This window comes from Molothrus ater, chromosome 6 (genome assembly GCF_012460135.2).
Source record: "Molothrus ater isolate BHLD 08-10-18 breed brown headed cowbird chromosome 6, BPBGC_Mater_1.1, whole genome shotgun sequence".
Taxonomy (NCBI): domain Eukaryota; kingdom Metazoa; phylum Chordata; class Aves; order Passeriformes; family Icteridae; genus Molothrus; species Molothrus ater.
The window spans coordinates 33,457,533-33,480,294 of record NC_050483.2 but is presented as its reverse complement, the minus strand read 5'-3'; the positions used below and the strand labels follow the sequence as shown (position 1 = coordinate 33,480,294).

General features: G+C 38.1%; 1 protein-coding gene across 1 annotated transcript; it reads right to left on the bottom strand.

Moving 5' to 3' along the window:
* Positions 1-17,360: 17,360 nt before the first annotated feature.
* On the bottom strand, positions 17,361-22,401 carry ACTC1 (actin alpha cardiac muscle 1). The gene is made up of 7 exons (XM_036384376.2): positions 22,343-22,401; positions 21,642-21,790; positions 20,545-20,869; positions 19,742-19,903; positions 19,438-19,629; positions 18,023-18,204; positions 17,361-17,683 (listed from the first exon to the last, which is right to left on the bottom strand). The coding sequence occupies exons 2-7, from the start codon at positions 21,768-21,770 to the stop codon at positions 17,540-17,542; spliced, it is 1,134 nt and encodes a 377-aa protein (XP_036240269.1). The 5' UTR covers positions 21,771-21,790; positions 22,343-22,401; the 3' UTR covers positions 17,361-17,539.
* Positions 22,402-22,762: the final 361 nt, after the last annotated feature.

Here is a 22,762-nt window from a genome sequence, read left to right as displayed (position 1 = left end):
TCATGAACCAATTTCATGTTATGTTAAAGATGTTAAGTGTTTTCTGAATAAATGGGACCATGCTTCATCTGTGCAAGAAGGCATCTGTATGCTTTAGACTCCCCAAGGTTTGTTGTCTTTTCATTAGGACTATGCAGATGGTCTCTGCTTCACGTGATACTGGGTCAGTTGACTGATTGAATTAGGAAAGTATCAAACAAGAGAGGATCGGTGAATACACAGAAATTCTGCACAGAAATTGAGAGATTTTTATTCTCTCCCAGTCAAGAGTCTTTTGACTTTTGTATATTGTTTCTAAAAATTGCTTCTGCAACACCAAAGCTAAAAAGAAGAGGTTGGAGTTTGGTTTGGTTGGTTTCAAGAGGACTGTGTTATCTATCCAGCTATGCTGATAACTGAGTGTCTCATATAGACCAAAATTTTCTGTTTGCAGATGGATCTGAAAAAGAGAAATCAAAGCAGTAAGGGAAGCAGTAAGGCATGTGTAGAAGGAGAGAGGGCAGGGAATATGCTAAGAAGCTAATGATGATAATCCTATTTAGCACACCAAACAGAGGGGAAACCCATGATAGAAGCTACTGAAGAGAGCAGAGAAGATTTTTGTTCATAGACAAATAACAGAATTTCTACAAAGGAAAGCTGTTCCCTGATACTGGGATAGAAAACTCTTTTATCTGAGCTTTTAGGACCCTTAAATGAAAAGGAATTACATTCTGATCATATCGAAAACTGGCCTATTAATTAACAGCTATTCAGTGTTTCCTGTGTTCCTGATAGCCCAGTCATGAAGACAAGGAGGGGAAATATCATAAATGAATGCTGAAAACATATAAACATTGTTATTCAATTGCTTTTGATTTAAAAATAGTTTAAAGTCAAATTCTTTCAGACCTTCTTTTACAGGAGTGGCATCTCATTCTGGAATACCTGATATCTCTTTTTTCCACAGTAACCTCATATACCACCCTGCAACCACATTCACACATAGCATACTTGGCCTTCCTCTTGAGAAAATTTACAGGACTTCAGACCTTGGTGAGTTTTGAAAAAAAAAATTCAGTGAGAAGGCCAACATTCATTTTACATGGCTAAAAATTTAAAAGGAAGTTTCTATACCTCAAATTTACATATATGATTTCTGAGGCTTTGAATTTCTGTCCTTTATCTGAGGCCTGACTTGCTGTCAAAATAGAAGTAATAAGAATCAACGTGATGTTCTCTGAATGTTTTACACAACAGTGAAAAGTGTATGAAGAATGCAATTAACTGCATTTCCATTATCCTTTATATGAGACAGCAACCTCTGGACTTAGCTTGCAAATTGTCTAAATCAAAAAGTGCTCAGACTATGTATAGTCATGAGTGTAAGTTGTAGACATAAGAAGATTTTCAGCTTCTAAAGGTTCATCTTAGTTTTTACACCATTCCCCTGAATACTTCAGCCAATGGCAAAGCCAGGATTTGCAGAGCAGCAGGCTGCCAAAGATGCTGTGGATGTATATTGCACAGTGTACATATTCAGATTGGAAACCCATGCCTACATTTCATTAAAAAGCATTCAGGATTATCAAAACTTTATGTCTCCTGTTTTATGAAGAACTGTTTCCTAATAAAGGAGCAATAACAGTTTGCAACAGGGCTAAGCTTGTCTTGTTCAATATTTTTATCTGTTGCATAGAAAGGAAACAAAATCAACTTGCTATTCCACACATAGGCTTTTGGGTGGTAGGGTGTATTTTTGTTCCTCTTGGTTTGCATTCAAAGACAATAAGTATTCCTGATCCATCCAAATTCAGCATAAACTCTGTCATTCCTAACAGGATCTCAAACAATCTTTGCAAAAGGAAATTCAGTCTGCATGTGTTCAAAGACACCAGTGCCGTGATATTAATTTCTGATGAAGTAATGTAGACTAAGTTGATCTTGGATTAGGTCTGGAGAATGAGACTTGAATGTGTCCTCAGTTTGAAGCCAAACTGAGGTTAATCTGTCTGTAAGAAGCTGTAGGCCAGATTCTCTCTAAGAAATCCAGCCCTTTTGCCCTGATCTGGTTTTGTAAAGGGTCTGGAGAGCAATCAAGTCTTGCAGGATGCACATTCCTCAAGGAATATACATACTGAATATAGATACAATATGCATAACAAACTGAGAGCAGAACTGATACATTTGGCTTGTCTGTCAGACCCCCTGCAACCTGGACATGGAGAACATGAAAGGGTCAGGATGAGGCAGCCACATGGCCAGTGCTGTAATACAGTGTGCTAAACAGCATTATTCCCCTGCTTCCCTGCTCTCTCTGCTGAGCTTTACTAATGTAAAAACACAATACAGATCTTACCTGAACCTTCCACACTCACTGCCTCCTTTTAAAGTTACACATTCATCCTAAATTTACACTAAATATTTTATCTTAAAATGAATCAATTATTAGTACTATGCCAACAATCTCCCTCAATGCAATTTTTTGCAGCTGCTTGCAGTGGATCCATCATCATAGCATATGAATATATGTCATATTTATATTCTAAAATTGCATGGCAAATGACGGTATTTCATTGTTACACTGGAAACCACTATTTCCACCATTTGTAGCAAACTTGAAGCAAATTACTTAAATAAATTTAAATTAAATTAAATAAATATAGGATAATAATAAAGAAAATAATGGAGTTTTCTTTTCGCAGTTTGTGTGAAAAAATTACATTGCTCTATAGCTATATAATGTATAATGTGACTGCATTTTCTAACTAGTGTCACAAAAGAGAGATTTTTCAGCATTACTGTCATAAAGCTTTAGAACATTCTTTGGAAGATTCTACAATAAATGTTTCACTTCTGATAGTATTTGGTGTAGTCCATGAAATATAAGTCATTAGCTACTAAACTGAAAATGTCTTTTTAAGACCTCTCATAGCCATCTGCTATGCTCTGTTTTCATTTGGTGCCATGTGTGTATTAATGAAATGATTGCATCAGATTAAATCTTTTATTCATAAAATCATCTAGGTCATCTGCTTCTACCTACACTTTCTCTCTCATTAAAATAAGCATTTGTGTGTACATTCCCTCTCCACTGTATGAGTACAGCTCTAGCTACAGTTAGCTGCTGAAAGTAGATCTTAATAAGAAATCCCTCTCCACGTCTTTTTCTCAAATGAAATTCCCTCAAAGGATAACTCTAGTATATCACAGCAGAGAAAGTGTATTTTTCCCACAGTTTTGAAAGTAATGACTTCCCAAAAGGTAAAAGATTTGGATGTGCTAATGACTTCAGTCCTTGACATTGCAAGAATATTATTTTTGCTGCCATGAAATGGGTAGCACACTCTTCCCATCAGCCAGCAGTGTTTGTGTCAAAGCTGTCAATTGCAAGGTGGGCTCCTGTGGTCCTTGTTGCGAGCATGGAATAGAGCTTGCATTTATATCCTTCATGCTTGACAGTAGTTGTGCCAAGTGCACAGAATTCAGGGTTTCCTGTAATGCATAAACAAACAAAACACTCTGATAACTTAATAATCAAATTAAGACTCTATTATGCATCAGTCCATATCTACAAATGAAGATTGCAATAAATGAAAAGCTATTCAAGAAAACAAATAATGTAATCAGTGAAGAAGGAATAAATCTATGAATAGTCATTAACTTTGAAAGTGAGAGTTCATAAGTCATGTTGAAGCTCCATAACTATTCTTGCAAGAGGGTAAGGGGGCTATCATAAGAAACATTCACAATGGGGGCAGGTACTAAGTAAATATTCCACAATCTTGTGAACTAAGGGGATTTAAAATATCAAAATAGAACTGCTTTAAAGAAAACAAATTAAGTATCATACTTTCTAGTTACAGAATATTTTATTTCCTGACAGAAAAAAAAATCACCTAAGTTTTATGGGGCTCTTGTAAGCTGTCCACAGGGACCTTTCTATGCACAAATTAACAGCTCAAATCAATTTCCTAGGAAATAACTTGGACCTATATAGTGAGTTACACTTGCATTTACTTCTGGCATATTTACAGCTCCTAATGCAGCAGCATTTGCACTTCTTGCAAACTCAGATTTATTTGCAGGTAGGATGCAGCCAGGAGAAGGAAAATATCTTTGGAACAAATACTTATTACTAGACAGGCTCTGCAAAGAAATACAAAAGTAAAATATTCTATTGACCAGATCATCTGCTGCCAGTCTGTTGAGTTTCCTTTTTGACTCTCACCAATCTCAAAAAAGCACTCACATTGTGCTAAAGCATCCAAACATCCATTAATGCAATTTCATGGATTATGATGACTTAAGTGTAAATTTGTAAGCCAATCTTATGTGAGTTTTTGTTTCAGTTTTCTTTTTAAGTTTTCATATACACTAATAAAAGAGCCTTTCAAAAATACCTTGGACAGAAAAGAGTATGAAGTATTCCTCTATAAACAGATTTAGTACACATTTTAAGGATGAAAAAGATATCTACATACTGATATAATAATTAATTCAATATGGGAGTGAAAATTTTTCACTATTGAACAAATGATTTTATTCCTAGAGTCTATCATCTTTCAAAGATACGTATTACGAAATAAATGTAGCCTAATATAACTGATTAGGGCATTGTGGCAAAATACCAGCCAATTATACCAGTATGCCAGAGCCAATGCAGAATATTGTTAGACTCAGTTTGGCAAACCTTATTTTTTTCTTTTCCATCAAAAAGAGTTACAGATTGTCATCAGAAGAAACATAATTTAATTTAACTTTAATAATACCTTTAAAAATGTATATTATATCATAATATCTTCATTCTGTGGTAGTAAATTTTCATTGTACTAATAGTAATTCCCACTGGCTTCAGATGAGCCAGAATTTTAAAACCTTGAAGATATTTGTACCAGAACATTTTAAAAATTTTTATGGCAGAATATGAGTTATGAGAAAGTTATTGAATGCTTCAGAATATCCAGAACAACAGAAAAATAAAATCCAGTAATAAGAAAAGAGTCCTCTCTACTGGAACTCCTGGCAGCATTTTGATGCTTTTCCTATTCCATACCAAAAATAAAACAAAAAAAAAAAAAGAAAATAAAGGTTGAGAAATCATGCTTCAGTATTTCAGCATGAATGCATTACATCAAGCACTTTTTTTCAGACCTACTGCTTATCTCTGCCCTGTCTACATTCGCCTTCAACCAAATGCTGAATCTCTGCACTCCCAGCTGCTTTCAGTTCGATGACGTGGTTTACTAAGGAGTTCTTTTCCTTTGTTTTGATCACTACACCACCATATGTCTTCAGCATTCCTGGTGCCCCCACTCTTGTCCTCTCCCTCCCCATCTCACCAGCCACAGAATGGAATTCACGTTACATTAAAGCTTCCCTTCAGAAGCCAGGCTGAAACAATCCCTTGAAATAACTAGGGCATTCAAGTGATTGACTTGAAAGTAAACTATGTCAGTGAACGGGAGTGAAAAGCAGGAGCTCAGTAAGAAATGCAGATGGTTTTTAATCCTTCTGTCATTCACAGATTCTACAGTTGTAACAAAAATTTGTGAAATATATTTGATATTAATTCTATTCCAGATACATAAGGTATAAATACATATTCCAGGGTGAACGAATGTATGTATTTATGCATGTGTGTCCTGGCTGGGGAGTTCTATGTGGTGAGACAGAAACTGTTGAGGGGTAAGGTGGATCAAGCCAGGTTGTCAAGCTGGGCCTGGAAAAGCAAGTACTATGTAGACATGGAACTCCAGAAAGACTTGAGCTGGACAATGGGACTCATTTTCAAAATAACCTCATAGACACCTGGGCCAGAGAGCACAGTATTGACTGGGGGTGTCATATTCTCTATCATGCACTGGCCTCTGGAAAAATTGAGTGGTATAATGGAGTGTTATAAACCACACTGAAAGTAGTGGGTGGTGGAACTTCCAAACACTGAGATTTACATTTTGGTGAAAATTGGTTAACACCTGATTAGTTAACACCTGATTAGTTAACACTGCAGGCTCCACCTCTTGAGCTGGCCCTGCTCAGTCAGAACCTGCTTACCACAGAAGGGGATAAAGTCCCCCATAGTGCACATGAGGAATGTGTTAGAGAAGAGTGTCTGGATTAAGCAAAGGCAAACCCATCCATAGGAATTATCCAGGAATCCTCCTCTATGAGATTACTGAAGTGAGTTAAATTGGTTCTGTGGGGAAAATATATTTGAATTTCACAAGATTTTAGACTTTGTCCCAGGTAAGATCCTAGGTAAAAGCTATTGAATTTTGGCTTTCAGTGACATTAGTACATATGGACCAAGAATATATAGTCATGGATTTGAGAAAAGAATCTTACATACTTTGTGGAGGTCATTAATTTTTTTAAAAATTATTTTCAAATTAATGCGAGTTTATAAATATTCAGTAGTATCAGTTTTTTAGTCTAGAATCTTTAATCTAGTATATAGAGCTAAGCACTTTTACTGGAAATTACCAATTTATAGAGCCAGAACGTTTTCTCAGACCCATTCCAATCATGCACATCTGAAATTTCACAGGTGGTGATTAAAACTGGCATTTTTGTGAGTTCCACAACTGTTACTAACAAACAGCATCTGCTCAATGCTGTGCAACATGCTTTGTTTTCATAACACCATTTGTTAATCTTTCCTAAAGAAAAAGATTTCCAGGATGAGTATTTAATTAAATTTTGTAATGTTTCCATTTCAAAATCGAGCAAAATCAAATTCAGAATATCAATTTCTCTTATGTCACAGGAAGTTGAATGCTTACCTATAGATTTGCAAAATATTTCATGTTCTGAAATATTCAATTCATAACTATATTTTTCAGAATCTATAGAAATGGTGTACTTTCAACTATAATGCAGGAATCTGTGACACAAGAGAAAAAGATAAATTCAATCATTCATGAAACATTGTAGGATAGCTGCAAATGTGTGTGATTTATTTATGTTTTTAAGAAAAGGACAAATCAGCATTATGTGTAATGACACTATAGATTGGAAGTTACAGTTTATTTTTCTAGATGACAGTGAAACTCATAATTTCTTGCATAGGTTAGAGTTGCTCAAGGGCTGCACTGATTTATGAACATCCTATGCAAATCTGTCCTTGTTTGAATCAAGTATTTACTTGGCATTTTAGATTTAGAAATTCTGCTCTGCAGTGTTTGCAACCTCTTTCACACTTTTCCTGCAAGAACCTGAGGATTGTTTTCCTCTGATCAACTTAACCAAGCTATCACTGATTTATAGGGGAAAAAAAAAGGAAAGGGGCTGCATTACACACCCTACATTACACACCTCTTGTGTGGATAAACACCTAAACCAGAGCCTGAACCACAGAGTCTTTAAAATATTTGTCAGTTGAACTTCAAGGGATGCAACAGAGTGTGAATGTCATATATTTATATTTATATGCAAATGGATAAATATTTTATATTGTAAACATTTTTACCAACTATTGATTTTTTTACCAGTTACTAAGATGTATTGCCAATAATAGATCAGGTTTTACCTATGTTTTCTGGGTTTTTTTCAGGTTTTTCAGGCATCTCTTACACCTGTAAGAGTGTAAACACACTATGTGTTTGTATGTCTATACCTGACAAAACACAATAAAAGAAATCTCTTTTCTTCAATAACCCTCTACATAATATCTCCATTTCACACACAAATTTCTCAAGACAGAGTCACTCAGACTGTATTCAAGCCCATAAGGAGGTCATACCTCCTAACATGGGACAGTAACTCTCCCTTTCCCCTTCCTGATTTTCTACACAGAGGCTGGATGAAACACATTCTTCCTTGTGGAAACTTCTAAGAATGAATCTGTGAAGGACTTGTTGCATCCCAGAGACTTCCCTTTGCCTAAAAAGAAAAGAGGTTTTACAGTGAATTAAAAAGCCAGAAGGACTAGGGCCCTCAAGCTTTTGATTTAATTAAGATTTTTCAGTGCTTAAAATAGATGAAAATTACACACAGCTTTCAGATGGGAGTTTCAAGATGCCATGGTGAGACATAGCTCCCCACTGCTTTCTCAAAATGGACCCTCTCCTGATCTTAAAAGATAGAAATCAGTTGATTTCCAGCCCTGGTTTCACTGTGTAAGTATATCCATCCTACAGTTTTAGTGGACAAAAATCAGGCAAGGTGATTCAAGTATTTTCTGATAAGCACTTAAAGGCTTCATCTCTTTAAAATGCATTTCAATCAGTAATATGTAAAAAAAAAAAAACCATGGATAAATTATTGGTCTGCTTTGTTTCATTAGTGTTTTTTGATACACTTCATCATTTTAACTATTTCCTTGACTTGAGGGATCAGTCTTGGGACAGAAACTGTATTACAAAGGGAAAAGGCTCACAGGAATGCTAGTGCAATGGGGAAGAGAAAAAAATGTCAGCCAGTCTCACAGGGTTTTAATAAATATTTGTGAAGCATATTCAGTTTAATTACACCAACTAGTTATCAAAGTCCAAAGCCATGCTACCTGAAATGTCAGTGCAAACTGTACCTTGGGCTTGAAGGCACAATGCACAGCAAAAATAAATGTGTGAAATCCAAATATGACTGCCACAAAAACAAACAAAATATGAGAGAAAACATGAGCTCAAAGATAGATCAATTAATCCAAAGAACACCAACTAGACAGGTGGATGAGTCACACACACAGCGTAGGCACAGCTTCTGCTGAATGGAAAATACAACTTAACACCACATGTTTCACTCTGAAAGACAATGAGGCCAACAGGATAAACTAAATTGGGTGGCAAGACTCCCACCTGCACCATGACTGCAGAAACATTCTTAAACAGGGAGCTGGGTCTGAGTTTCCCCTTTTGAAAGGTCATGTTTCTTATGATCAACCCTTCTCAATAATGTGATTTTCTTCAGTTTTTAAGATTGGGGTGGGGGCGGGAGCAAGTATAATGTAAAGACATTGATTTTGACATCATAAATAAGATGCTATGCTTTCTTTTCACTGGGAGGATTGTTTAGAGAAATATATCAAGTGTATATATCAAAATAATTAAATTAAAAATATTTAATTGTTCTTTTCCCAGCAGCAGGGGAAAACAGTCTTTCCAGAACTGAAAAATGCCAACATACTTGCTTCACAAGGCATGATGATTGTCCTGCAGAGACCTATCACAGCTGCCTCTGAAACAAATCAAGCATGCTGCTACAATGGCTGTAATTAACTTGTTAAAATATTTTTATTTTTCATTAAGTGAATGTGTAGATAAGAAAATCAAATACACACAGAAAAGGCAAAGTTAAAGAAGTACATAACCCAAATTCTAAGTGGACTTCTGTGACTGGGTATTATTACCTTCTAACTTAAGAGAGCACAAAAGTGTTTCTTATTTATGATATTTATTATGATAATCATTTCCTCAGAAGTCAGAGAGTATATTCAGAGGTATGCATCAGGTTGCACTAGAATCTAGATTGAATCACACAGTGTGAAATATCCACACAAAATGCCCTTTCACAGAGACAAATATCCACTTGATTATTTTTAGCTGCTATATTCAGTGGTTGATTGGAAGCATGCACTGGAGATTTACAGCATAGGAAGGAATAAAAATGTTTTGGAAAATATCCATACCCTCACCTACTTTAGACAGCCCTACTAGGATCATCAGCTTCTAAACAAGAGCAGTGTTTAGATTTATCTGACCTGAGATTTTGGCCCTCTTTTTTTTGGCCCTTTTTTCTTTTCTCTCTTTTTTTTTTTTTTTTAATGGACCTAAGAATATAGTGCAGCCTTTTTGTTCCACATTTAAGGTATATCTGAAGTTCTAGTCCTCCAAAGAAATACTTACTGAAGCAAAATATATTAGACTCTTCAAAAGATTTTTCAAAAGGTAAATTTGTAAATTTTAAATCATTACAGAAATGGCTGAAGTTTGATACAGTACCCTCTTTCCCTAGCTGCTTCCCTCCGTTGCTTTCACCAGGCAAATTGTGGTTTTAGAAAGACCAGTGAATTGGGAAGAGAATAGCAAATGAACGGGAAGAGTTCATGCCATGAATTAACAGCAGGAGTGACTTGTGACACACAGGTCTTGCTGATAGCCCAGGAATTTCATTATATACTCTTCAGTGCCATCTGCTGTAACCAGATGCATTCAAAAATTTCAGAGATAATCAAATAGCCAGTCTCAATAGCTGCATGGCAGGGAACTCTAGGCTTAGGGTTGTTCTATGAGGCTAGAATCCCATTAAGGAATCAAGCACACATCATTGTAAAAGATGAACAACTTGGTCTCAACTATGAACACATTCTTTCAACTTTTTGCCTCAATTTCTTAAGCTGTAGCAAAACACCCTTTACACAATTTAGGAAGAATTGTTGGTTTTGGACCACAACACCACCACCAGCCAAGCAGGGACAGAACTGCACCTGCTGGTGTGACTTGAGAGCAGCTGTCCTGAGAGCTTGGGAAAGAGAAGTCAAGAAACAATACCTTCCAAGGTACAAGGTGGATTTGGGTGCCTGGACTCCATAAACCTAAACTCATAAACTCATAAGACAACAGCAAAGCCTTTATCTCCTCTACCACCAACCATCAAAGCTGCTTTGTTAGATGAAGAAAATATAGCTCCGTTAAACACTAATCTTAAGGACATCTTAATGTCCTTTCTGCAGTTATTGCAAAGAAAATAATGATGACTTTTGTGTGCTTCTTAGAGCAAGTGTACAGTGTGATTGATTATATTAATTCTGTCCTTCAGGATTTAGACAGAGCTCTAAAGCTCAGAGTCCTAGAGAACAACTATCTGGAGAAAAGTAATTTTTTCCAACAGGAATTCCACAATTGTTCATCACAAGTTATATAATGCATTTTCCAATAGAACATTTCATAAAATTCATGTACTGTCATGTATATTTTGTCTTTGTAAATTATATGCCACAGCATCATAGAATCATAAAGTTCGGAAATGATCCCCAAGATCATCAAATTTAACCTTTGCCCAAATATCACCACTAAACTACAACACAAAATGTTACTCCATGATCTGTTTTATGTTAGCTTTAGGACACTAAAACTTACATAGGGACTTCATTTCTCTGGAGGCTACAGACAGACACACAGAAAAATTTCCTATACCTAAGACCTTTTAATCTAACTAGTCAAAACAAAGGAAAAGAAAATCAAACCAAACATCTTTTTTTCTTTTTTCATACAGAGAAATTCCAGCCAGTAGCACCTGCACTGCATTTCCAGAATGGGGAGTGCTGTAGATTTAGGAAAGAACCACCAGCAGTTTGTTGGGTTTTGCATAGCAGTATTTATCTGTTCTGTGGTATTTGTGATATTCTCTATACTTAGATTGGCAAATGCCACAAATTCCATGATAAATTTAAACACTGTGAGTGATAAATGTCAAGCTTTTAATAGCACCCACTGTCCCTCTGTCACCACATGACCCTATTAGGAGATTGCACAATCACTATCTCTGTATAATTTCTTATGCAAGAAATAGCCTCACAGCACTTTCAATGGCAAGATATTTGCTTTGTATGAGCAATGGAGCTCTTCGAATATCTCCTGCAAAAAGAAGAGCCTGCAGGATACTTACTATTCCTGATGATTTCACTTGCTCTTTATTTACAAAAATAAAGTCAGAATGTAGTTTCTTATTTTCATTAGGTGCCAGTACAATGGACAGAATTCATGATCTTAGCTGAAATGGCAGAAAAAGTTTGATGAAAGCAGGTGAAAATATGTTCCATCAGAAGGAAAAGTCTACAAAACCATTGCTGCAGCCATTAAAATGCAGAATGTGACACCAGACGTCACAAAAGTTTTCTCCTGCCATTTTTTACACTTTTAGCAGTATATTATCTCTGTGGCACTTTTTTGATTGTAAGAAGGAAAGAGTATTTCACATTGTCACTAAAAATACTTAATTCTGATCTCAGAATTCCAAAGTTCTGAGGTTTTCCTCTGAGCACAAAAATAAATCAAGAATTAACTTCTGCCTTAGGAACAAGGCTACAAAATATTCACAGTTTTGTCTTACTAAAATACCTCTGTGATGTTTCTGACCAGAAATATTTTCCTTTCCATTTGCTGTGTGGTACAGATGTGGTCTCTGAAAGTTGTTACCAAGTCAGTTGTATACTCTGCTATGGCAAAGTTAAACAGAAGGCTTAGGGAAAATATTGGTATGCATATATAGGCACAAATATGTAAAAATATATTTTGGTGTGCATGTATGTGTCTGTGTGTGTATATATATGTATATATATATACTTCTAATATATACATATAAGAAGTAAAGTGTTTTTTTCTTATTACTTGTTCAGTGGTTTGTCTTTAAAATCTGCTGAGATTTCTAGTTCTGCAAGAACTCTTCTCCTCCATGACTTATCAGAGAATCAGAGCATTGTAAACACATATATACATACAGACTTAAAGTAGACAATTTTCTTGTTTAAGGTTAATGGTTCTTATTCTTTTAGGTTTGGGGTTTGGTTTTTTAATATAAAATAGTGACTGTTTTTGAAGATGGAAGTCTGTGTCTTGGAAATAATTTATATAATCAAAATTAAATATAAATAAGATTGAATGTGAAATTTAGTGTCAGAACTCATCTATTACATGAGGATATGGCTTGTATTTCCTAAATGTTGATTTTTTCCTTGATAGCAGATACTGTAAAATTGCTGTACTTCTGGATGCTGTGGAAGAGCTCCCCATAACTATTGGCCCAGCAATATGTGCCTCCCAGACCCTTTCCTCCCCAGAAGGCATCAGCTGCATGTTTCACCTGCTTGCTGTCACAACCAGCTGCAGGGAGCTGAAGAGGGGGATACCTGTGTGGCAGGAGTTGCTGTGCTGCTGTATTTCCACTCTCTCTAGAAGAGCTGGAGTTGGAGTTGGAGGCCCCCTCTAAAATTCAGGTGCTCCTTGATCTCCCTTTGAGCACCACCTTTTTTTATTTTTTTGCAAAAGCATGTCCAGAAGCCACACTGCAACTCCCAATGCACTTGGGATCCTTTGGAAAGAAGGGATCATGTAGCCCTCATTATCATTGACAATGATAATGTCAATGACAATGTTAATCACCCTTTCTGGTGATCTAAACCTGAGGGGCTTAGAGACTCAGAACTAATCTTTAAGCTCTTTCTTACTTCCTTGCTACCTTCATCTTGTTTGTACCTTCCCAGACTTATTATATCATTTACATGTTACACAAATCTATGTCAGTAAAGTTTTAAGCTATGCCTCATCCACTTTTTTCTCTGTATGAATAAATATCTCCTGGTTAAAAAAATGTTTCTAAAATACAGTTCATCTCCTCTACAAGAGCATACTACCCTGCTTTTGGTAGACAACATATATATTGCATTTTGTGAATTCTACCTTTATGATGATGGCAACATAAAATTGCCACCAGATATATTAATTTTTGTTAACGCCTACTATATTAATTTCATTCACTATTATTCACAATGGACAGTTTAATCATAAATTAAATCCATCCTTTAAATATATAACAGCATTAGAACATTCTTCCAATAATTAACATTTCTGATTGCTTACTTTTTATGTTTCAGCAATTGTAGCCATCCTCGGGATAAAAAGCAAAGGTAATTGGTAGTATATTAACTGCCTGAATTGCTTCTTTGTGAAGGGTAATGAGTGAGATTAAATAATCACTCATTTTTATAGTCTTTTATTCTCTTTCTCATATCTTGATAATGTAGAGACTTCTGCCACAGGTTGCTTCAGGGTAGGACAGGATTCAGCTGTTACTGGAAGCAAGCATCATTCTCTGCCCAGGCCTCATATACAGTTATCCAAACAGCAGGAGTTTATCTATTGTTTTCTATTTTAGTGTTAGTATTGTAGGTTAATCTGACTGTCACATATATTTAGAGTCACTTGATGTGACTAAGTATAAAACCCTCTCATTCTATATTAAAAAAATTACCACTCTACAGAATTCAATTATTCAAGCCAAAATTTTTCCTATTAGTGCTACCCCTCAGGCTGACTTTCTTAACGCTTTAGCTAAAACAGCCTTTTAAGAAAAGATTACTACAAAGTAGACAACTCTATCAAATTTATGACTTTGCTACCAATTTTTTTAAGGAAACTTTAAGCACAAACAAACATCTGAAATATGTCTTTATTTCCTGTAAAAAAAAAAAATCCATCTTTTTAAGCAGAATCACAATGATTCCTTAGCACACATCTAGTAGAGATATTAAAAGCATCATGTTTTGATGGTAATTGTCAGTACTCCTCAAATGCCAACATGCTCATCAGTCTACAAGGAAAGTTTTCTGTAAGATCTGAGGGTCAGCCAACAGTGGTAATACCTCAATGCCTTTCAGTCAAAAGCACAAGTACTGGGCAGTGTTTTTCTGGCTGCCAGAACAGGCAATAAGATTTTGTCTCAGCTCTTACTATGTATGTCAGTATTTCTTAATACTATTTAGCCCTTCCTACTGAATAAACCTTCTTTATGTAGCTTAAAAATCACACCAGACTAAGTTCCAGAAACTCCTTCCTCTCCATTTTATATACAGAGCAGCAAGGAGCTACAAAGTCAAATAACCAGACACCCTTCAGTGTGGCAGACAGACCTTTTTCCACGTATTCACACTGCTTTTCAAAATATGTGTGTTGGAACTATAATTTGGCTAAACATTTGTTCTTGTTCTTCCATTGAAAAGGCATCTCATCAAAAGCTGTGAAGGTTGTCTGGGTTCCTTTAGTCTTCAAATTAATGTCAATTTCTTCATTAGGTGAGGTGTTTCAGAGGTGAAGATTGTTTACCACAGTGATCTTGGGTACAGATATTTTTAAATCTACCTTTTTCAAGGAAATATCCAAAGTAATTTTACCTATCATATGGGTGCTCTGCAGTTAGTTTCTGCATCTCATTTCACCATCTTCATTTTACATGCAAAATGTACAACACATTAATTCTTGTAAAATGTAAACAGAAGGCAAAGTTTAACAGAAGCCTGTCTTATCAGTATTCTGAATCCTAGATTATGACTTAATATTCAATTTTCAATCAATCAATTTAGATCTAGCTTTGCTTCCAGAGATAGTTATTATAATTCCCATATGAATGAATTACTAGTTTTCACTGCATTGAGTGGGAATACATAATTTTCAATGGCCAAATATGGGATAATTGCACTAAAAATGAATGCATCTGGAAAAACTCTGTTAGACGAAGAAAAGGGTAAGGCATTGATACTTTTTTTGTCCTGTCCTGCCTATATGCAAGCACATGCTATTTTGTACAATCCTTGTTGCTCCTATCCATTTCCACAAACTGTGAATTACAAGCCCCGAAATGCCTGTGGAAGGAATGTTTCCATCAGTCCTAGAGTCAGTGGCTTCCCTCAGTTCCCTGCTGATGCCCACACGCCCAGCAGTGAATCCCTGATCAGAGTGAGTGTGGTGCCAAGTGCTGCCTGCCATTCCTGACCTGTCAGTCAGAGCCGGTCAAGGCAGGCATCCACTGGGGCTGACTTAGCATGCCCTTTGCATGCTTGCTTAACATTTTAAGCACCAATTAGTTGCAATTTATGTCCAGTATCACCCTATTAATTCACACGAATACCTGAGATAACCTTTCTACCCAGCCAAATCTTTCAAATTAGCAAGCAAGTCAAGTGAAAAAAGTGCAATGGTTCTAAACAGCAATACGCAAAAGTCATCAGCAAACATCTGTGTTGGTCAGACATCTGGAAGAGTTCCCATGTTTTCAAGACACAAAAAATTTCTTCATTGTATGAATTTCAGAATATTTACCTTCAGTAGGAACGTTCTTGAGAGCAGTGGAGGCTGTTGACTATTCCTTAACAGATTCACAGGTTAATAAAGTTGTATTTTATTATATGAAGGCACATTTGCAGCAACATTTCAGTAATACTGTGTGCACTATTAAAATGAGTATTTCATGTTTATGTTTAAATGTTGTTATTGTTAAAATTTAATTTTTGTTTGCCTAAAATATGTAAATGAATGTCCATATTGTGAAATGTTTTATATGTCATGTTTATGTTTAAATTTATTTATAATTGACAATACCATCCAACTTCTCTGCCCAACCCCAAAAATATTGAGAAATATTTTAATATTTTGATTGCAAGGAGATGCTAGGAAATTACAGTGGTCCTGCAGTAAAATGCCACCTAATGATACGTAAATTAGGGGCAAACATTAAATATATCTTCATCTTTTTGAAAAGAGTAAAATTGGTTCAATATAATTACAGATCACATCTAATTACTATTTTTAATGCCTTTCAAGAAAATAAGAGCAAAGAGGAACGGAAAGTTTCCTAAAAAAAGTGTAAATTTTTTTTTAATTAACATTGGATTATAAAGTTAGCATAAAGTATTATATTTTCAAACAGCTCCAATGAAACTCAGCTAACTACATACACAGTTCGATACATGCTTTAACTGATTTCCTAACTCAAACTTGGGCATATTCCAGTCTGTACATAGTGGAATGTAAGACACTGACTGGTTCCATTACTTTTATGAAAATGTCCGAGATCATTCTGTACTTCCCTTTTTAGCTACTACTTTTTGAAAAAAAGTCAAAGAGCTCAGTTTAAGAAGTCTTGGTGAGGAACACAAATGGCCACAGAAATGTGCAGTTTATGATTATAGTATCTGGGTCAAATAGCAAAGAAAGGATAGCAAAGATTAAGGATTAAAAATCGCCTAAGATATATGAATGATGATGTGAAAATAATTGTGATTGTAACAATTCTGGGTTTATACAATAGAAGTTTGATTCCTGCGCATTAGTACAATAAAGATTTCACTTCTTTATCTCTGGCTTTGAAGAGATAGGGGAAGATTAGTAAGCTGTCAGTTTCAATTAATGTTTTGTCATAAATATTTATAGCCCATGGAAAACAATTGCATGAGTCTTTAGGATTGAGCTAATTATTTATAAATCACACTCTAAATGTATTAACATAATTCTTTTACAGAAGCTTTGGCTTTTAATAAATGAATATTAAAATGTCTGGCTTACAATAAATGGCATAGAAGAATCTTTCTTAAGTGAGTGAGTGAGTATGAGAGGTTTCCTTTCACTTTTTCCACTTACTGGGTCAGCCCTAAGGCTTTTTCTTTATAAGCCTTGAAATATATTGCTTCTTTCGTTCCAAATTTCAAAATTAAAACTATAGGGTGTAAATTCTTACTAACAGAAAACCATGACCTAACATGCATACATCAGTTAGGACATGGATGCAGTAAAAGTATTCATAGGTCTGATGGGAGTTTCCAAATCCCAGGGGTTTAGTCTCATTTTTCTGACCAAAAAATACTTGAAATAAGACAGAAGACAATATTTTGTAGGTTGCAAGTCCCAGATCTCGTTTATTTATAAAGCAATAAATATTAGAAGCACAAATAAATTGCACGGGTGTGTAAACAAACTGTACAATGACTGAAGAGTTCGGGAAGGTTTGCCAGAAGACTCCAAGAAGCATATTGTCGTCATCCTGAGTGGGAAGTAAATTGAGGGGGGAGTGCTTAGAAGCACTTGCGGTGTACAATGGATGGACCAGCTTCATCATACTCCTGTTTGCTGATCCACATTTGCTGGAAGGTGGACAGAGATGCTAGAATGGAGCCACCAATCCAGACAGAGTACTTGCGTTCAGGAGGAGCAATGATCTAGGATAAAGAAAAGCAACAAAATCCTCATTTCTGAACAGTGAATGCGTATTGTCATTGCTACACACCACTAGATATTTCCTCAAGCAAGTAAAGAATATTTCTATAATGGTATTGATCTTCAGCAGCTCTTAAAATACATGTAATGTATTAAAAAAATCTGTAATCATATTTTCTTCTCTTCTAACCAAGATAATTATTCTGATTAAATGGAATTTCTGCTCATCTGCCCATCAGCTCTTGATCTCATTTTTGAGTTGTTCCCATATCCCAGTTTAATGAAGCTGACATTGTCTCCACCTTTATCCACATTTTATAACACAGAGTCAAGTTCCTTACCTTGATCTTCATAGTGCTAGGAGCAAGTGCAGTGATTTCTTTCTGCATGCGGTCAGCAATGCCAGGGTACATTGTTGTACCACCCGAGAGGACATTGTTAGCATAGAGGTCCTTACGGATATCAATATCACACTTCATGATGCTGTTATAGGTAGTTTCATGGATACCAGCAGATTCCATACCTTGAGGAAAAAAAAGACAGTAGGCCAGTGAATTATACAAGGGGTCTCCATGAAATGAAACGTTGGCATTCCTGATCATCGTTAACTTGAACTTCTTTGGCCTTTTTCTTGTAAAAATGTTTCCTGATTATAAAGTGTTACAGAAAAATATTAAAAAAATAGAATTACAAAACTAATTTAGGAAGTGAACATTATTTGTTAGAAAAGGTAAGAATCATAATGCATGTGCAAAGGCAAGAGACTCAAAATATAACAAGTAAGATAACAAGTAGACATGTGAGATAAACTCATTTAGTAAATGTCAGTGGAAGAAGGGTATCAAGAACAGAAAACGTGACTATTGGTTTATGTCAGTCTCACTGAAAGCATTAGCTGAATATAGTAAAGACAGCAAATGAAGACAATAAAAATAGTTGAAGTAGAACTAAAGAAGACAATAGTAACTTCTTCAGTCTACTCAAAATGTAGTCTATACCACTCAGAATCATCAAGGCAAGACATAACCGTGACACAGAATAAAGATATTAGTACTTGATGGTAAGAAAAAAGAAACAAGAAGCAAGTGGTTGTAGGTTGCATTCCAATTTGTTAATTTTAACAGGTGCTTCCTGAAAGGGCTGACACTGGATCCACAGTAAGAAGTCAGCTGATGAACAACTGCATGTACTACTTGGGATTAAAGAGTGTAACATTTGCTGCATCCGTCAGCTGCATGCATGACCAGCAAGGCTTACCATCTCGACCATGGCAATGTTAATTAGAGTGTATATAAATACACACACACCTTCACTCCATGTCCTTCCCCTCTCTGACACTTTACTTCTTCATGGAAGTAGATACTGTTTCGAGTGTAAGCCTTACAAATACAGCTCTGAAGGCTATTCTTGCCATCAGTGACACAGAATCATAAAATGTCTTGAGCTGGAAGGGACTCATAAAGATCACGGAGTCCAACTCCTTAATGATGGTATTGTAACTGTATGTTTTATCATTAAAAAACTGTGACCCTAAAACTTGATCTAAACCTTGCAGCAAAGAGCCTGGAACTCAGCTAATTACCACATGAGCTCACATCAAGCCCATCTTACAGGAACCAAATGATCTAAATTATTATTCATTCATGTCAGATTTTGTGCCAAATTTAGGTAAGCAGGAAGAGGAGCAGGGCACCTTCCAAATCTTCTGATTAATTCATACCTCCTACAGAAAGGAGAATTTCCTGGGAACACTTACCAATAAAGGATGGCTGGAATAAGGTTTCAGGGCAGCGGAAACGTTCGTTACCAATTGTGATCACTTGACCATCAGGCAATTCATAGCTCTTTTCCAGAGAGGAGGAAGAGGCAGCAGTGGCCATTTCATTCTCAAAGTCCAGTGCAACATAGCACAATTTCTCTTTGATGTCACGAACAATCTCACGTTCCGCTGTAGATATAGGAGAATCAAATCAAGCTTTGGATTAGCACAACACCAGAGAAGATGGTGGGCCAAGAGAGACGTGAGGATTTTCACAGCAGAGAAAAGCTGAAGGACTGACCTGTTGTGACAAAGGAGTAGCCACGCTCCGTGAGGATCTTCATGAGGTAGTCAGTCAGATCCCTGCCAGCCAGATCCAGACGCATGATGGCATGAGGCAAGGCATACCCTTCATAGATAGGTACGTTGTGGGTGACACCATCTCCAGAATCAAGAACAATACCTGGGAGAGAAATGTCAGAGAGCAGCTGCAATCACCTACTGAATGCTTAGAGCCCTTACACACAGGAAGCAGCAAGAAACACAACAAAATAAAGGATTTTTCAGGCAGTATAAAGTAGCATAATTCTTTTTCAGTCACAAAGATCTTTCCAATTCTTTCTGCCTTTGCTTGCCTGGACATTCATGAGGGGTGTGAATTTTCACACAGAATACTTGGTCCACACATATTTCAGGATAATCCATAAAACCTGCCTTCCACCACTACTACACTGAGAAGTAAGAATATTTGCAATAGTGATTGTCTTGGTCTGATAATGGGCATCTTTGGTCCAGTCTAAACCCTTAAACAGGTTTAACACTTTTGTGACTGCAGTATCCCTACAGTAATGTCTCCTCATTTCCACCACAACAAGCAGTGGCACAGCCAGTTCCATGGTGCCTCTCCAAAAGCAATGCAAATTGTCTGTGGAAAGAAAAATGTGGACCTATTTTGTACTGGCTTTTATGCTACTGTTATCATTAATTGCTATAAACCAAAAAGACCTATTTTTCTGTAAATTTAATGTGTTTTCCTATTTAGAATGGAAAGGAAGAAGAGTTCCTGAAAGAAAACAGAATCTAAACTGTGTTTGTTTGTTTTACCTGTTGTACGACCAGAAGCATACAGAGAGAGGACAGCCTGGATTGCCACATACATAGCAGGTACGTTGAAGGTCTCAAACATGATCTGGGTCATCTTTTCACGATTAGCTTTAGGGTTCAAGGGGGCTTCTGTGAGCAAAGTAGGGTGTTCCTCAGGGGCCACACGGAGTTCATTGTAGAAAGTGTGGTGCCAGATCTTTTCCATATCATCCCAGTTGGTGATGATGCCGTGTTCAATTGGGTATTTCAAAGTAAGGATACCTCTTTTGCTCTGAGCTTCATCACCCACATAGGAATCTTTTTGACCCATACCAACCATAACACCCTAAGAGAAGAAAACAGAGAAAAGCATTATTTGAGGAAGACGACATCACAGAGCCCAAGCAACTACCTCACAGACAGCTAGCCTGAAGCTGAGTCAGAAGAGGTTTGGGCTGGATATTAGAAAAAGGTTCTTCACCCAGACAGTGATTGGGCACTGAACAGGCTCCCCAGGGAAGGGGTCACAGCACCAGTCCTGACAGGATTCAAGCAGAATTTGGGCAACTGTCTGAGGCACATGGTGTGACTCCCAGGGCTGTCCCATGTAGGACCAGGAATTGGACTTTGATGATTCTTGTGGGTCCCTTCCAAGTCAGGATATTCTATGATTCTGCAATTCTAACTATCTTATTTTCAAGAAAGGTACTAGCAGTCACACCCCTGAAAGGCTGTTTGGGAAAATAAATTTAACATTAATAAAATATTAAGTCAACAGAATCTGAGGTGTTCTCATAAAATCTTTTTTTCCTTCCATGAGATTAATGGATTTTCCCCCATTTATAATACATCTCTTATATTCATATTCTTTTTTCTTATTTGTTTCTTTCTGATTTCCAAAAATTTGACTGAAAGTAAACTGCACAATATCATGAGCAGGAAAAGGAGTTTCTAAACAGGACAATACAGAGGGAAACTAGCATTCTACTGATCAAAGATACTTCATATTACTATGCAACCTTAGCAGTAATTTATCCAGCATTAAAAAAAAAAATACAAATTGTAAATGTTTTCATTAAAAAACCCATTTTTATGGAGTTTCCTGCCTCTGAATTTACCTGGTGCCTCGGGCGACCGACGATGGACGGGAAAACGGCCCTGGGGGCATCGTCCCCGGCAAAGCCCGCCTTGACCAGCCCCGAGCCATTGTCGCACACCAGTGCGGTGGTTTCCTCGTCGTCACACATCTTCGGGCGGAAGCACGAACCTGGAAAACAGCAGGGCGGCACGTTCAGAGCCCCGCGGGCAGCCCCTCCGCGCCCTCCCGCCCGCCATCCCGGGCAGCACGGCCGGATCGCTGCGGCGGGAGCGGGAAATTTGAGTCGTCCCGGGAGGATGCTCGACGGCTCGTGGGCAGAGCTCTAAACCGGATCCGTCAGCCGCTTTCTTCTCCGCGCTTTGCAAGCCGCCCCAGCTTGCAAGACTCTCAATTAGGGCGTCATTAGCGGATCCCTCCGGCCGCAGATCGAGAAGGGAGGGAAAGCTTTTTAAATCGCAGGGATGTCGCTTCGCGGGCGGCGAGGCGGCGCGCCCGTCGGAGCGCGGGCGGTGTCCCCGGCAGGAGCAGCGCCCAGCCGGGAGCTGCACGGCCCCAGACCCGGCTGCGCCTGCACGACCGGCGTCCGCCGCCCGGCGGTGCCTCCCGTCCATCCCTCCCGTGTATTCCATCCCTCCCGTGTATTCCATCCCGTCCCGTCCCGTCCCACCCAAAGCCTCCCGGCCCGCCCCTCGGGGCTGCGGGCGCCGCCGCGCTACTCACCAGACCAGCACCGGCGGCGGGGGGGCAGCGGAAGAGACCCGGGCTGCTGGCTCGGCGGAGACGCCCCAATTTATACCCCCCGAGGGGCAGCGTCGTGCGGGGCCGCGGCGGACCGGGGCAGCCACCTTCTCCTTATTTGGTCGCTCCCGCGGCCCCGAGCGGCCGCGCAGCCATGAATGGAGCTGGGCCAGCCCCGGCGCGGCGCGGCCTCCCGGGCCATGTAAGGCAGGCGCGGGGCAGCGCGGCCCCGGCCGCCGCATGGCCAAATAGGGAGCCCAGCGCAGCCCCCGGGGGTCAGCGCCGCCGGGCAGGGGCTGCAAGGGGCCGGGAAGGGGCCGCAGCCCGGCTCGGCCCCCGGGGTCAGCAGCCGCCGGTGCCCGGCCAGGTGCGGCGCCTCCAAGTCGTGATGCTCGGGCTTGG